At 43.1% G+C, this 14,995-nt stretch overlaps 2 protein-coding genes across 3 annotated transcripts in view; both read right to left on the bottom strand.

The window, feature by feature from the left end:
* The window catches only part of FASN (fatty acid synthase), a 41,695-nt gene extending 31,006 nt beyond the window's left edge, over positions 1–10,689 (bottom strand). The window contains exons 1-6 of the mRNA XM_005530620.3: positions 10,541–10,689; positions 4,583–4,729; positions 3,637–3,789; positions 1,962–2,135; positions 919–1,119; positions 381–503 (exon numbers count right to left, since the gene is read on the bottom strand). Coding sequence (XP_005530677.1) covers positions 381–503; positions 919–1,119; positions 1,962–2,135; positions 3,637–3,789; positions 4,583–4,709 — 778 coding nt within the window. The 5' untranslated portion in view covers positions 4,710–4,729; positions 10,541–10,689. The remainder of the gene's footprint in view (positions 1–380; positions 504–918; positions 1,120–1,961; positions 2,136–3,636; positions 3,790–4,582; positions 4,730–10,540) is intronic.
* A 3,260-nt stretch (positions 10,690–13,949) lies between these two features.
* CCDC57 (coiled-coil domain containing 57) overlaps positions 13,950–14,995 on the bottom strand; it is a 31,539-nt gene continuing 30,493 nt past the window's right edge. For both annotated transcript variants that reach the window (XM_088065321.1, XM_014259447.2), the window contains exon 10: positions 13,950–14,664. In XM_088065321.1, coding sequence (XP_087921447.1) covers positions 14,447–14,664 — 218 coding nt within the window. In that variant the 3' untranslated portion in view covers positions 13,950–14,446. The remainder of the gene's footprint in view (positions 14,665–14,995) is intronic.

Raw genomic sequence — 14,995 nt, 5'->3', positions numbered from 1 at the left:
CATGTGATGCTTCATGTCACCACAACTGGAGAGCAGGAGAAGCTGGACAACAGTAGGGTAAGAGCTTTACAGTTTTAACACTGTACCTACATTTCTACCATCAGTGCAGAAGTTACTGCAGAGATGTCCTGAGGAATGCTCAACTAGCAAGAGAACATTGCTGTTACTTCAGTACAAACCACCACTTCTCTCCTTTAAGTTCTTTACAAAACAGGGTCCTGAACTTCGCATTATCAAAAGCAGAAATTGAAAAAAAACAAACCCAAACACAAAAAACCATTCACACATCTAAAGAACCCTACAACAGACCATTTTTTATGGCAAAGACTCTAGAGTGAACAGTTCAGTAGTATCTCACTTTTCAGCAGCTCAAGACCTACCTTGCTCCTTAAAGCCATCAGTGTTAACTCCAGCATTTACTATCGTGGCATAGATCCTCTTAGCCATAGATCTCTTAGTCAAAAGAACAACAACAGCAGCTTCAGAGCGACAATATCCATTTCCTGAGAGCACAGAGAGAACGAGTCATGACTTCTGCTCTGCTTTGTAAAATGTTGCCAAACACCATGCAGTAAGATTACCTCTTAAAATAGACTGTTTGAGAATTTGAAAAATCTATTTCCTTTAAAGAAAAATGTTATGACCTAGAACAGTGCTCATTACAAATGACAACAGAAATTTTCCATCAAGAGACAGCTAATTTTTCTCCCCAGAGGCAGAGGGACAAACCATATGGTATCAGTTTCTTCCCCACAATTAGTTTTCCAGGTTACATAGACCAGGTACAGGGTATTTTCCAAACAGCATACCTTGGCACAACTACAAGGTTAGCTCTTTGCTGTATTTAAAGAGTAGCTGGTCATAGACTGTACAGTAAGTTACTCTCATACATCATAAGCTTTTGTACTAATGCCTTACCTGAAACATCAAAAGCCTTGCAGGCACCATCAGGACTAAGCATACCCAATTTCATGAACTGCACAGATGTGTTGGGTTTCAGCAGGAGGTTGACCCCTCCTACTAGGGCTGCACTGCACTGCCCACGATGAATTGCCTTATAAGCGTTTTCCAGAGCAATGAGACTAGAGGAGCAGGCTGTGTCAACAGTTAGGCTTGGTCCTTAAGAAACATAAGGAAAAACAATCTTAATTTCCTAGATTCTTCTCCAAAGACTACAGGACAGGATTACAAGAAACATACTAAAAACACTGTTAAATAAGAGTTACCTCAGAACATAGCAGATAAACCTGATGCAATGGGAGGCTAGAACCATCATCTCTGCCTACTTACAAGGTAAGGCATGAGAAAAACGGGAAAAAATTGTGAACACATTTGCTTTAAGAGCATTTAAAAAAAAAAACTGCCTCTCCATCAACAAGAACACAGCTTTACAGGCAAGTCTCATCTAACTACCCATTCTCGTCAATAAAAATCCCTTGCCCTTCCCATTATCTCTGTTCTCTGATGCAATCCACATCAATTTCCATCTCTCCATTCCCTTCAGTGCCATACATGGATTGAATTATACCCATGCCTTCAATCTCATCTGTGTGGCTCTCCTACTTCTTCCACTTTACTCAAAAAAAAGCCAACTGCTACAGTCAGTAGCAGTTTATCTCTGGTCAAGCCAACTTCCACACATCTTGGTATCAAATAGCAAAGACCAGAAAGGCCTGAGGCCTTTTTATAAAGGGTTCCTGACATCACCATCTTTCAAATCAACACCAGCTATGCCCAGCAGCAGCAGCAGCTGAGTTATAAAGCCTTACAGGGAGTCCTATCATATAGTCACTATATATTTTTTACTTCTCATATGCTTCCTTAGAATAGTTACATGCTATTTTCTTATTCCAAAAGGGTCTGTGCCATAATATGCATCCCAGTCCTCTACAGCAACTGTGGTACAATCATGTTGAAATTGCAATTGCTGATCAGCATTAACAGGTGTGGGTGACACTTACCTCTGAAGTCATAGAAGTAGGAAATCCTGTTGGCAAGCATAGCACGCTGACAGCCAGTCATACTGTATCCCACAAGCTCTTCTGGATCTTGGCTAAGGGCTTCGGCAGCTTCTGACCCACTGGCACCAACCCATACACCTGTGTCTGTGCCACGGAGGGTGGCTGGATTTACACCTATGGGGATTGGAAGGTAGATTACAGTAAACAAAATGAGGGGCAAACTGGGGAGATACCAGGTACACTGGCACCACTTCACCAAAAACTACTTATTGTCCCTTTCTGACAAGCCTGCAGCATTGTTTCCTTACCTTTACTAACCTTTTAACTATTTCAACTGCAGACCTTACATGTCTTATTTCAGAGTCTGTCAGAGGTTTGTTATTGGCTTTTGTCCAGAACATACTGTGCCCTGACAAAGATTTTCAGCCTAGCTGGGCATTGCTAGTCTTGTGTAAAAAAGTGCACAGACTATGAAAAGTACAAACACTGACAGGAGAAGCTTACAGCTGACTTCCAGTACAGAGAAAAGGAGCAGACTGGGAGAAAAATCACAGCACATGAAATGTCATGTGAGCACATCAATCCAGCCCAGATTTAAATTACAAGATGGAAATGAGAATTCTTAAGTACAAAAACAGCCAACAACCAGAACAAGAAACAACTTTGCTCTAAAAAAACCACATAGCAAGGTCAACTGTCAGAAATCTCTGTTGTTTCTTCTCTGTGCTTCAGGTGTCCTGGAGACAAACAGAATATTCAGTCTCCAGATGGAGGCTCAGAAGCAGAGAAGCAAAAGTTCATTTCAGTTAGTCAAAGAATCACAGAATGTTAAGTGTTAGAAGAGACCTTAAAAAGATCATCTGTTCCCAACCCCCAGAGCCACAGGCAGGGACATCCTACACTAGACCAGACTGCTCAAGATACCCAACCTGGCCTTGAACATTGTCAGGGCTGGAGCATCCACAGCCTCTCTGGACAACCTTTTCCAATACCTCACCACTCTGACAGTAAAGAATTTTTTCCTCATTTCCTCTAAATTTGCCCTCTTTCAGTTTGTAACTTGTCAGTACTAGTGAGGTGGTTCCAACTTTTTCCCCATGTGCTTATGTTCTGACATGAAACTGATTAACCTGAAGAATAAACTTCTTGGCTTGGTGGATAAGTAACTCAATCTCAAAACACTGGAAGTGGTAGAAGAGAGAGGCTCCTATTTCTGAAAGCACAATTCCTAGGAAAACCTTCTATAGAAACAGATCAAATGCTACAGGTTTTCTAAGAATCCAGACAATAGACAGGAATATATCAGGCCACCTGTCATTCTTTAAGACCATGGATGAGAATTTTAATCAAGTCATCCTTCTTTTTCTCTAACAACGGCATTATTAGAGAGTATTAGGGTAGAGCAGAACATAGAAAAGCTCTAGAATTGTTGACTGTTGAAGTGATTCTGTCATACTGGTTGTACCATATGTACAGATTGGCTAGCAGTCAGCACTGATTTCCTTGTTGGTATTCCAGAGACAACAGCTTTGTTCTAACCCTTATACTGGGATCTGGTAACCCCCATACCATGTCTTGGATCTCCTCTCTAACATGATGCTTTTCCTTGTTAGAGTTCTCATCACACAGAGACAATACAGCTTAATTCTCCCTCTTCAGTCATTCATCCACTTACCTCCATCCAAAATAGCTTCATAAGAAACTTCCAACAGCAAGCGAAGTTGAGGATCCATTGTATTAGCTTGCTTGGGGTGAACACCAAAAAATGATGCATCAAATTTGCTTATGTCCTTGAGCTTTCCATTTCTCTTGGGCAATCCATAAATTCCTGTGAAGAAAAATTTGTCACCAAGTCACAAAATATATCAACAGTGAAGCAGCTACAAGCTGAGATACACAGTACAGAATGACCACAGTTGATTTTCAATTAATCATGTAACATCACTCCGCTGTGCAGTACCCAGAGGGCTGCAAGAGTATCTACCTCATCTGGAATGAGAATGCTGCATTGGCAAAAACGACTGTAATTTTTAGGACTCTCCTGGATATAGCAGAAAAAGACATCTATCCAGTTTAACCATTTTTGCTTTGGCAAGTTGTACCAAGCACATACAGTCTAAGTGGTGGTTCCAGTCAGTCACCAGTTAGAAGAAAAACAAAAGCTGCTTTTCACTTCTGCAATCACTAGCTTGAATTAGGTAGACACGTGTCAAACACTTCAAAAGGACAATAAGACAAAAGGAACATTGTAAAAAGCCATAAACCACACAACTGGAATCCCTGTGCTACTTCTGAATGCAGAAGAATGTCAGAGCTGTGTTACTGTCACAGCTATCAGGAGCAGGTATAGGATTAATGTTGTCTAGCTGCTCTGTCAGAATGCTCTTTTATTTGAAAGTAAGCTACGTATTATTCATAAGCTGCTACTGCACAGGATATAACATTACGAAATGCATTATGCGAGACCTTCATAAAAGTATTCCGTTACTGAATTTCTTGATTTATCAGAAGTTAATTCAGGTCTGGCAGGAATTCGATTTCATAAGTTCTCTTTTCATAGAATAATTCCTCTAAAACACTCAGAACTCAGGGCTCCAAAAGAAGTGACAATAAGCACTCACCTGGTTTCCACCTCCGATCATCCTCTGTGACCATATCAACTCCATTAAGCAGGTTCTCCCAAAACTCTTGCAAGTTCTCAGATTCTGGCAGCCTACCTGCTATGCCTGCAATCACCACGTCCTCCATCTCTTAACTTCTCCCTGTTGCTGAGATCCACAAAGCAGTAAGGCTAGTAAGATTTCACACCAAGCAAAGTATACGTGTCTTGTCTTCCTGACATGTTGTGACAAACAAGCGTATTTGCAGGAACACCCACACAGGAACAGCCCATGGAGTCTCTACTATTTAAAAAAAAACAAAACAAAACCCAACTAATCAGATAGACCATAAGACCCATGGGGTTGATAAGGATGAAAAAAATGATCCTGAAGGAGCATCAGGCTCTGAGAACCACCAGTTTCTATATGACAACCAGAAAATGAGTAAGTCTACCTCTACTAAATGCAGAGCCTCTGTGAAGTCAGCAAAGAAGAAAGATTAACATGCTGGAGCAGAAGTGGGTGGAGAAATTATGAAATACACATAGTAAAATACATAATTACAAGGCAAACCTAGGAGGTAGCAAAACAAGTTCTACAATCATTGCAAAGTTAAATGTTAACTTAAGAATCAATAATCAAAAGATTTGTTGGACATGAAAAAAAGAAACCCCAAACAAACAAAACTACAAGACTGCGCAAAACTACCTGCCCAAATAAACAACACAACATTAACCCTCCTTCCCCCCCACAATTAACTGAGCAAACAAAAACCTGATGAAAAACCCAAACCAAACCTACCAGCAAAACACCAAACCCCCGCATACACACACACACACACAGAGGAGAAAACCCACACAAAGCACAAAGATTATAGTACAATTTAGCATCATTTTAAATGCCAAAACCAAAGAAATAAGCATTACATCTAAAGTGTTCCCTAACTGCACCCTTCACTGCCACATATGTAAAGAACTGGGAATGTAGAACTGGCTACACATGATAGAGGGTGGTGCTTTAAGACATGCTTTGCCAGAACAGATCTGGAACACAGAATGAAAAACTTCAGCTGTTGTCCCAAGAAATTTGCATTCAAGACCCCAATCTCAAATACCACAAGAAAGCATCATGCTGCATAACACAGCATGGCAGGAGACCTGTATCAGACCACAGTACCAAATTATAGTTCATGTCCTATGCTCCTTTATCTTCTAGTACAGTAAAAATATATTAATAACTAAATAGAGACAAGGCAAGTTAACTTGATGTTGCAGTTAAAATCAAATTACAATTTTAGATCCTAAGTAGACAAAGGGGTAGGGGAAATTCTCATATACACGGTGGCAGTTTTATAATATGAAAATAAATAAAAGTATGGCTGCAGGAACCAAAGAGATAGAAAGCATTCACAGTACTTCCTGAAATAAACCTTCTGGTAAGTAGGAGCAAAATATTCTTCAATGTGTGGGATTTTAAACAAGTGAAAACCACAAAACTAGGCATGCAAACAACTAGAAGTCTGCCTTAATAACTTTGAAGGAAAAGGCTTGATACAAAAGAGCTGAAGTTTGACTTCCATAAGGCATTACGCTACATAGTGGCAAGCAGGCCCATTGCTTAAGTGTTGCTGGTGCTTCATCATCCTCTCCAAAGCACAGCGCTAATGGGTACTCTCTGATGAGTGTTTAGTGGCTGTTTTACCAACCCAAGATGTATCATTTGGGCATTGTTTTGCAGCCTCTTTCAGGACTTCCTTTTGAGCAAGAAACAGGCCTCTGTTCCCTTCACACCATACATTGCTCAGGCAAGGTGCCCTTTTCCCCCAGCTGCATGAGGCTGCTGGGGTGTGCAGAAGGAAAGCAGGGCCCTCTGCACAGCTGAGGTGTAGCTCTGCCAGAACATAACACTACAGAGGCTGCCTGACTTCTTTCACCCTTCTTTCCTACAGCAGTAATCTTGACTCAGATCTGTGGAGTAACTGTGGAATTATGCAACACCTAACACTGAAGCAGAAGAGATGATTACTTCACCCAGTCCATTCCTTCTGGGAGCAAAACCAGAAATGCTCCCAAAAGGACATCTTGGATTTCTAGGTCTTGTGTTAAACACCCAAACAACAGAAGGTCTATTCCACTCCCGTTCATTTAAAAAAGGAAACAGTAAAGGCCAAACTGAACAAGGCCCTCACCAAGAAACTAGTCCTCAAAACTTAAGTTGGTAGTAACAGGCCCAGTCCACTCCATGCTGAAGAGAAACCTCTCAGTTTTTCCACTCACACAAAACTAGTAAGTCAGTTTTATAACTGGCCTTACCGCTGTACCTTTAAAAAACAGCCAAGAGCCACAAATCTACTACGCTTTCAGGGGTGGGGAAAGAGAGATCTTGGGCATAAAATCTATTATTTAAGCTTAAGATATGATACATGACAATGACAATTTAAGTATAACTATTTTATTCCTCAGCTCTTCAGGTGATGATTTTTAGGGAAAGAAATATAATTTCTATTTCAGAAGACTGAAACATGATTTCTGGAATTGTTCCTTCCCATCCTACATATCTTTCCCTGGAGTATCAGAAAAACTCTATCCAGGTACAACCAATTGACTAAATGTTTCTTTCAGACAGTGAAGTAATGAAATTCATCAACAAAACAATTTTTGCCAACTTGTTATGAATGTAGTTGAGCAAGACTATGTCAAAGGTGGAGAAAAAGATGCTGCAGTAATCAAAATCAGAAGAACAAGAACCAAGAAGATAATTTCAACTCTTGTAAGAAGTGCGACAAATTAAAATATTTTAATACACAAAGAACCAGAAGGATTTAGACTTGCCACAAATGGCTCCAAATGCATACATCTAAGATAAGATACAAATTATGGATTAAGCAGCAGACAGCAGAGATGCTCTGCTGTTGGAAAACATGAGTGGTCAGAAAAAAAGTCATGGATATCAAGCCATCCCTGATTAAACAGTGATTACAGCAGTTGTTACAGCTATCAACAATGTTTTCAGTTGTCCTCGACAGAGAGTAAACCGTTTTAAGGTTGATTAACTTTGCCCCCAAATGGTGTATTGCATTATTATTTTACTTTATTAATAGAGACTTGTCTTCCAGAGAGCATTTTTTGACTATACACAGTAACCCAGTACACTGATAGATTTTCAAGTACAGGGCATAGCACAGATCAAGAAAGAACATTTATTTCTACACATGTTCCAAAGGAGATTAGACTACAGCAAACATACAAACAGACTGCTCCTACTACCTCTGATGAGCAAAGTGTTCAAAAGCAACAGGTCAAATCAGGAGACAAAGAAAATAACGAAGGACAAACAGGAGTTTTCTATTTCTTAAGGCTATATTTTCTGAATCCAACCAGACACCCAACATCTTTCTTCCTCAGTTTATCCCATGCTTTGGCTTAAATTGAGTTGTGTGAATTTTCCACAGACAACTGTAAAGTGTTTTAAATTGAGTGGAGTGAAAAACATACCACAGCCAACCTTCCCTCCCTCTGCCAAAGTATCAGTGCAGTAGACACCTTGGTTAAGCCTAAACTACCATCTAGCTGGATTTGCACAATATTTTTTAGCAATTCTACTTTGTTGCTGACTCATTCAGTTTGTGACTAGTAATAACTAACAATCCCTTCTGGTATCAAAGCTAGTCTTAAGTTGAAATACTGTTTTCTATTGCATTGAAAACATTTTTTTTTTCTTCAGCCCCTCATAATTTGGCACCAAAAATTAATCAAAGAAGTATTAATCATAATTTTCCACCATCCCTGTTTTTACAATACTTTTTATCTACTGTTTCCTTACAGAAATAACCCTCTGACCATTAAGCATATAAGCTTATAGAGGGAAAGAAAAGACAAAAAATCCAAAACCAAAACCTACACACAAAGTGAAGGTAAAATCTGATGCCTTTGCCTGCTCATACCTGGCTTGCCAACCACTGAACATAAACTTATTCTGCTGTAACTTGTTCACCTAGGGTTTGCTTAAGAAAGGAAGGGGAGAGGGAGGGAGAAACAGCTGTTCACAAAGAAATGACAAATGAAACCCAAACCTTGTTTTGCCTGATGCACATTTCCTTTTCCTAGACAGGATCAAAATATTTATTTCGCTGTTATTTGATAGCTGACATCATGGTGTGACAGAATCCTTAAAGTCAGCTCTGCTATTGTTTGTCCAAACCTTCATCTCTTTTGGAGCTTTTATTATTGTAAAATGAAACACTCATGACTCCTCCATAGCTTTCTTCAGCACAGATATTGACAAAAGGACCGTTTTCTTTGTTTTTTTCAGTATGATTACATCATAACCCAGGTTTCCTAATCTCTGTCTATAATTTCTAAAATTTGTGATAAAAAACTATCCTTACATAAAAACTTCACTTATGAAGAGATATAATACTTGCCTCCAAAAACCCCTCCACAGAATAGAGGCAAACACAGTCTGGCTTTCATTCTTTCGAAAGCATTTGGCTACCATCAATCTGTATGTTACAGATTCAGTCTAACAAAGGTATTTCAAAGGCCTCTGTTTTGGGTAAGTATTTGTCCTGTTGGGTTGACCACAACAGAAATGAAAAACAGTAGAATGTGTTTATATTTAAAATGCACTACTTAGTGGGTCAAAGCTGTTACTGGAGAACAGGTAAGTTAGACTTTGCTCATGGAATCAGCACAGCTTGGTCGATTCCCAAGTGGTCAGAAATTACCTGTATAAAACTCGAAGTCCCAAATATTACTCTATCATGTTTGTAAAATGTCTATTCATACCTGCCCTCATTCTCTGAATTCACCCACTAAATGCGGCCTTTCACAATGTACTATTCTCTTCATTTTGTTTCAAGGACAGAGGCTGCAGAACTAGCTGAAATCCTTTGCTCATGTGGCTTGAGGTTTCTTCTCCCATTTTTTAAGACAAAACAATCTCCAAAGCCCCCAAAGGTGGTCTGACGGGGTATGCAAATTAATTTACACAGCCTTAATACTGCCTGCTTAAATTTAAGCATACAAATAAAGCTTTTAGCTAGGAAAATACGCATTCAGTATCTTATACGGCCGTATGCCACAGAAGCAATGTGGAAAAAGAACCAAACAGATACAAAAACAGCCAGAGAGATGATGACCACGTTCCTAACAGAATCGCATCATCAAATCCATACTGGTGTGCGATAACCGGGCTGTTTCGTGTGCGCCGTTGGTTTACATCGAAGTGGTAAAAAATAGTTTAGCAGTATACACGGCACGTTTTTTCAGATGGATCCCCAGAACCTATTGGTGAGTCTCCCTTCCCAATGTCGAGCGCCGAACTCCTCCCGTACCAGCTTCTTCAGCCTGTCAGGACCGTGCCTTCGCGGCGTGGAGAGCACAGCGCCGTCGCCTCGCTGCCCGGGCAGGGCGGCCCGTCCAGCCCGGCGCCCGCCCGAGGCCGTGAGGAGCTCGGCGGCCGAGCTCCGGCAGCGCGAGGCCGCCCAGCCCCGCGGCGGGCGCGGCCCTTCGCGCAGCCGCTGCCGCCGGGCGCGCGCCACGACTGCGGGCAGCGGGGCCCGGCCGCGTCCCCGACGCCGCTCGGCCCGGCAGGGAGGGCTCACGGCTGTGGCGGTGGCACGGTCCCCGCCCGCCGCCAAGATGGCCGGGCGCCAGCACCACAATGCAGCCACCTTGCCGTGCAGAGTGGGAGGCTGCGGCTCGTTAACCAGCCGCCGAGGTGGGGGACTCTCCCCAGAACGACCGCGCTGGGCCGCAGAAGAGCGGCCCGCAGCAACAGGGCGCAGCGACCCCAGGGCCGGGGAGCAGAACCTTCCGGTCGCGCGGAACGAGCCCGCGGACCCTCATCGCCCACCCGGCGTAGAGGCAAGATGGAGCCTCCCCAGCGCACCCAGCGCACGGGGCGCAACGGCCCGCGGAGCCTGGAGCAGAAGCTGCCACGCTCCGAAGCACGGCGCACCCGCTAGCCCGCCGATACCTGCACAGGTGCGGATGGCTTCGTGTCGGTAAGACTGTGTCGTCAGCTCAGCACGGGATCAGGATGATGCGGGGGGACGCTGCTGCGGCTGTTGCCGAGCCGCGCACGACCGATACTCCGCGCTCTCCTCACTATCTCCCTCTAGCTCTCACCGCTATTTAAGCAGTCGCCACCTCCGGCGGCCACGCCACATGGGCTGACAGTTTACGCCTCGCCGCAGTCCAATGAGAGCCGGGGCAGGGCCGCCCCGGCCAGACCCGGGGTGATGCCAACCCCTGCCCGCCGGATCCGCTCCACGGGAGGAGGGGGCCCTGGCCAGGCCGGGGCGGACACAGGCGGGCCCCTTTTCCCGCGGTACCGGGCCAAGCTCTCGCGCCCCTCCCCGCCCCGTACTGCAGGCCGTGGAAGTTCGGGCGCTGCGGGCGTGCCTGGGTTTGGGCTGGCCTGGACGGGGACGAGGCAGCACGGACCCCTCGTGTCCCTCTCCCACCTCCCCGCGGGTAGGTACACTGTGAGGCGTACGGCCGCGCCGTGCCGGCACCGTGGCTCGGCGACTGACGCGGAGGCTCGGCGGGCGCCGGTCCAAGCGCGGTCGGATCGTGCAGCGTCCGCGCGCACCCGCGGCGCACAAAGGGAAGGGACGCGGGGCCGGACGCGCAATCCCGGGACGGCACCCAATACGGAGGCGGCGGCACGTGGGCGGGGGCGCGACCCTGCCAATCGCGGGGCCCGCGCGGTGTTGCTAAGCGATAAGGCGATGTGGTGACGGCTGCGGGGTGGCTGGGGCCGCCGGCAGAGCGAGCAGCGCCCATCGCTCTCCGGCGGCGGCGGTCGTTCACCCCGGCGGAGCGCGGTCCCGGGGTTACCACAGGGCAGCAGGCACGCCGGCCGGGGATGTGCTGCCCCGTGCCCAGGCCCATCGCGCCGCCCTGACTGGCGGCAGCAGAGCGAGTCCGGAGGCGGGGGGCGGGCGCCAGAGATTCCCTCCCCGCCGTGCCCCTGCTACGCCTCCTTTCCCACCGACGGAACGGGGTGGATCACCTTTCATCCACTTTCCCTGTAACTTGCACTCCTTCAGTTAAACCCGAACAGCAACCAATCTGAATTTTCTTCTGCATTGCCTACGACTGTCACTCCGAAACAAAAAAGCCTTTCGGTCGGCAAATGTGGGCTTGAACACGGGGATGCAAGAAAGTCACCTGCCTTGTCTCTCGTTCGTGGCTGTGAACTGGCTCTGGGCAGAGGCCCCTCTCCCGGCTAGCGTTTGCGCTGCCGTTTCGCAATATAGCTCAATTTCGACCTTCCCGGGGCAGACATCTTGCCTTCATCTATATATTCCTCAACATAACATGTTTTTAACCTTTTGATAAGGACAACAATAAATAATATCCTCTTTTACCTTTTCAGTACGCTGTGAACTGCCTTAATTCTCTTCTTTATAGGCGTTCCTTTCTTTGTACAGTTCAATAGTATCCACAGTAGTACCTTACTGCCACTCTTCTAATCTGGTTCTTAGAAATTAGTGCCCATTTTGTTAAATATTTTGGTCATAAGAGAAATATATTAGAATTTTCCTGCTGGTTTTAGTGTACAACCTCCCCACACAGGATCAAAGTAGTATGTCCATATTATTTATTATTATGCGTATTTTGTTAATTTTCATACTTACATGCTGTGTTCTTAGAAGTACTCTGAAACGAATGCACAATAACTGGACTGCTTTTTTTTTTTTTCTACCACAAGTAAAATAAAATTAAACAACCCAGCTATCATCTTTCATTACCTACGGTTGACTTAAGGAAACATGTTTCTCAGGGAAACTGAATAAATTAAAGCTGCATTACTGGCAAGAGGTCTGCATGAACAGGCATGCCAGGTGACATGGGAGGGGGAGGAAGTGAGACACTACACCAAACAACCACAAAGAAAGCAAAAAAAAAAACCCAAAACCCCTCTAACAAGCAAACAAACAAACAAACAAACAGTCATAGAAACCTGCATACAAACCTACATAAAGGCATTTCTGAAGTCTGCAGCCCATCAGCTTACACCCACGGTGTAAGGAATAAAGAGAACTGTTTTCCAGGTTCAGATGCAATATTACAAATACCATGGAACAAATTGCCTTTTTATGCTGCTTTTAACACATGCACAGAATCTCATACCACCAAACTATTGTGCATCTCCATAGGTAAATATTAAATATGGAAATAACAAAAAATCTTTCCAGATGATCTACAGCTATTATAAAATTTGGAATTTGTACACTGAGTTCTAGAAATAACCAGTAAGTGCTTTAACTGGTGTGATCTGGGCCAAAATTCCTGTACTTGTTAGAAACCACTATGCTTTGTGCTACAGAAAGAGCTCATTCAGGGCCTGGTTCAAGGGAGTGCATCATGTTGTCCTGGCTCACGAACAACGTTGAATCAAATGACAGGATTTTCAAGTAATGAAAATATTTAGAAAGAACCTCACAAGCTCGGTCAGGCCTTATACTGGCTTAATAACATCTCATTAAATTTCTTGCATATTAAGCATCTGATTATAATACCACTGCACCTTTGCTCTAAATCAAAATATTTTCAGCAGGTAGTACAAAACAATTATTCAAATTCTCAAATGGATTACTATAACATTATGAGGTGCTGAAGAGAGCACCTCTTTGCAAAGAGTATCAGGAAAACATTTCTATTAAAAAAGCACCAGGGAAAAAAAAAAAAGCTCAGGGGTAATTAGCTCTCTTCTTTCATTTATCCTTTTTAGATTTTATATGTTTAGCAGCAACTGAGAAGTATTATTCACTTCAGTGATACCACTTGCAGAATCACAGAATCTCTTAGATTGGAAGGTACCTCTTGATATCACCTAGTCCAAGCCCTCAACTCAACTGCCAGCTGTAACAGTCTGGCCAGGCCCATGTCCAGTTGGGTTTTGAGTATCTCCATAGACAGACTCACTAACGTATCTGGGCAATCTGTTCCAGTGCTTGACCATCACCACAATTAAAAGCTTTTTCTTGAATTTTTCATGTCCATTTCCTTTATTTATAGGAAAGTTAATCTCTGTAATATCCCAGCAGGACAGCTCAGCATTACTGGAAATGCTACAGAAATACACTGATTACTTGTATTAGTGTCCTGGCAAGTTCATTACTACATAGCTATCCTTTGTTACATCACAACTCATTCAGGTTTTCTTTCAGTTTCATCTGTTTTAAGACTTACTTCTTACAACATGCCTGTATTTTTCTGAGTATATGATTCTACACAGTAGCGGTGTTTCTCACTGCTTTAAAGTCTGTACTATCTCTTGTCAAGGGAAAATACAATCACTGGTGTGACAATAGAAATTTAATTTTTAAAATTTTACTCTTTCATGCTCTCTGAACAAGTGGAAAGAGCTACAGAAGATGAGAAATAATACAGACTCAAATGTAATGATTTTAAACCCCTTTCTTTCAAGTAGAAAGATAGCTGCACAGGATTAACGGTTGCATTGTTAATTAGAAAAAGACAAGTAGGTTGAGGCATCCCACTTGTAAGCTTAAATCATATCTACAGTTTCTCAATAAAATATCTGCTAAAGTCCTGCAAGCCCTGCCTGAAGGCACAAGGCTTTACTTATGTGTTAACTGGGCATTTCTAAATCCATGATGCAAGAAAATCTTAACATATATAATTAAAATAAATCAGTATTAACAGTGAAGACTGTAATCTCATAATGTACACAGATTAACCCTTTATTTTAGGCTTCAGTGTATGAAACAGGGTATTTGTTCTCTCTTCTGGCTGCAAATATCTCAACCTGACATACAAAACTGAGGCTGATAATTAGGCCTGATACGGAGATGGCAAAGTAAGTTAATAGCAAGCGTGAACCTACAATATGCTGTCAACATAGAAATCAGTCTTTAATATTATAATTACGGATTTTTGCCATGCTAGAAGACATTTTTGGTTTTACTAGATAAGCACAACATAAACTCCTGGATTTTAACTTCTGCTGAACTTCCAGCTTTGTTCCTCTGACTGTCAAATCTTCAGCTGACGTTTCAAGTTTATCCTTGGTTTTGACATTTTGCTGAGATTCTTCAGATTGCTCGATTGAATGTACAACTTCCACTGCTCAAAAAACAGAAAAAATCTTTGTAGTTATGTTTGTATTCATTTATGAGATTGGATAGTTGAAGAGAGCTGGTTTACTCTTTTCTTCTAAATATACTGCTGCCATAGTGCCACATTGTCAAAATCTTTTATTACCAGGACCATTTCTGTACAAAGGAGGCCCAGAAGAGTCCATTAAGGTTTGCCATACTGATGGTATAACACAGCGTCTTCTGCTCAATCCCCACTTCATCTGTACATGTTCATTCTCCATTAGCATCAGACTGCTTAAGAGAGGAAAACGGCTGGAAGGTTCAAGTCAAGCACTACCTATCTGTTCAGCTGTTTT

Source organism: Pseudopodoces humilis, chromosome 21, assembly GCF_049639895.1.
Source record: "Pseudopodoces humilis isolate 2021_Gansu_Grassland_sample_001 chromosome 21, ASM4963989v1, whole genome shotgun sequence".
Classification (NCBI taxonomy): Eukaryota; Metazoa; Chordata; class Aves; order Passeriformes; family Paridae; genus Pseudopodoces; species Pseudopodoces humilis.
Note: the sequence above shows the minus strand (reverse complement) of the source record. Positions and strands in the feature narration are given on the sequence as shown.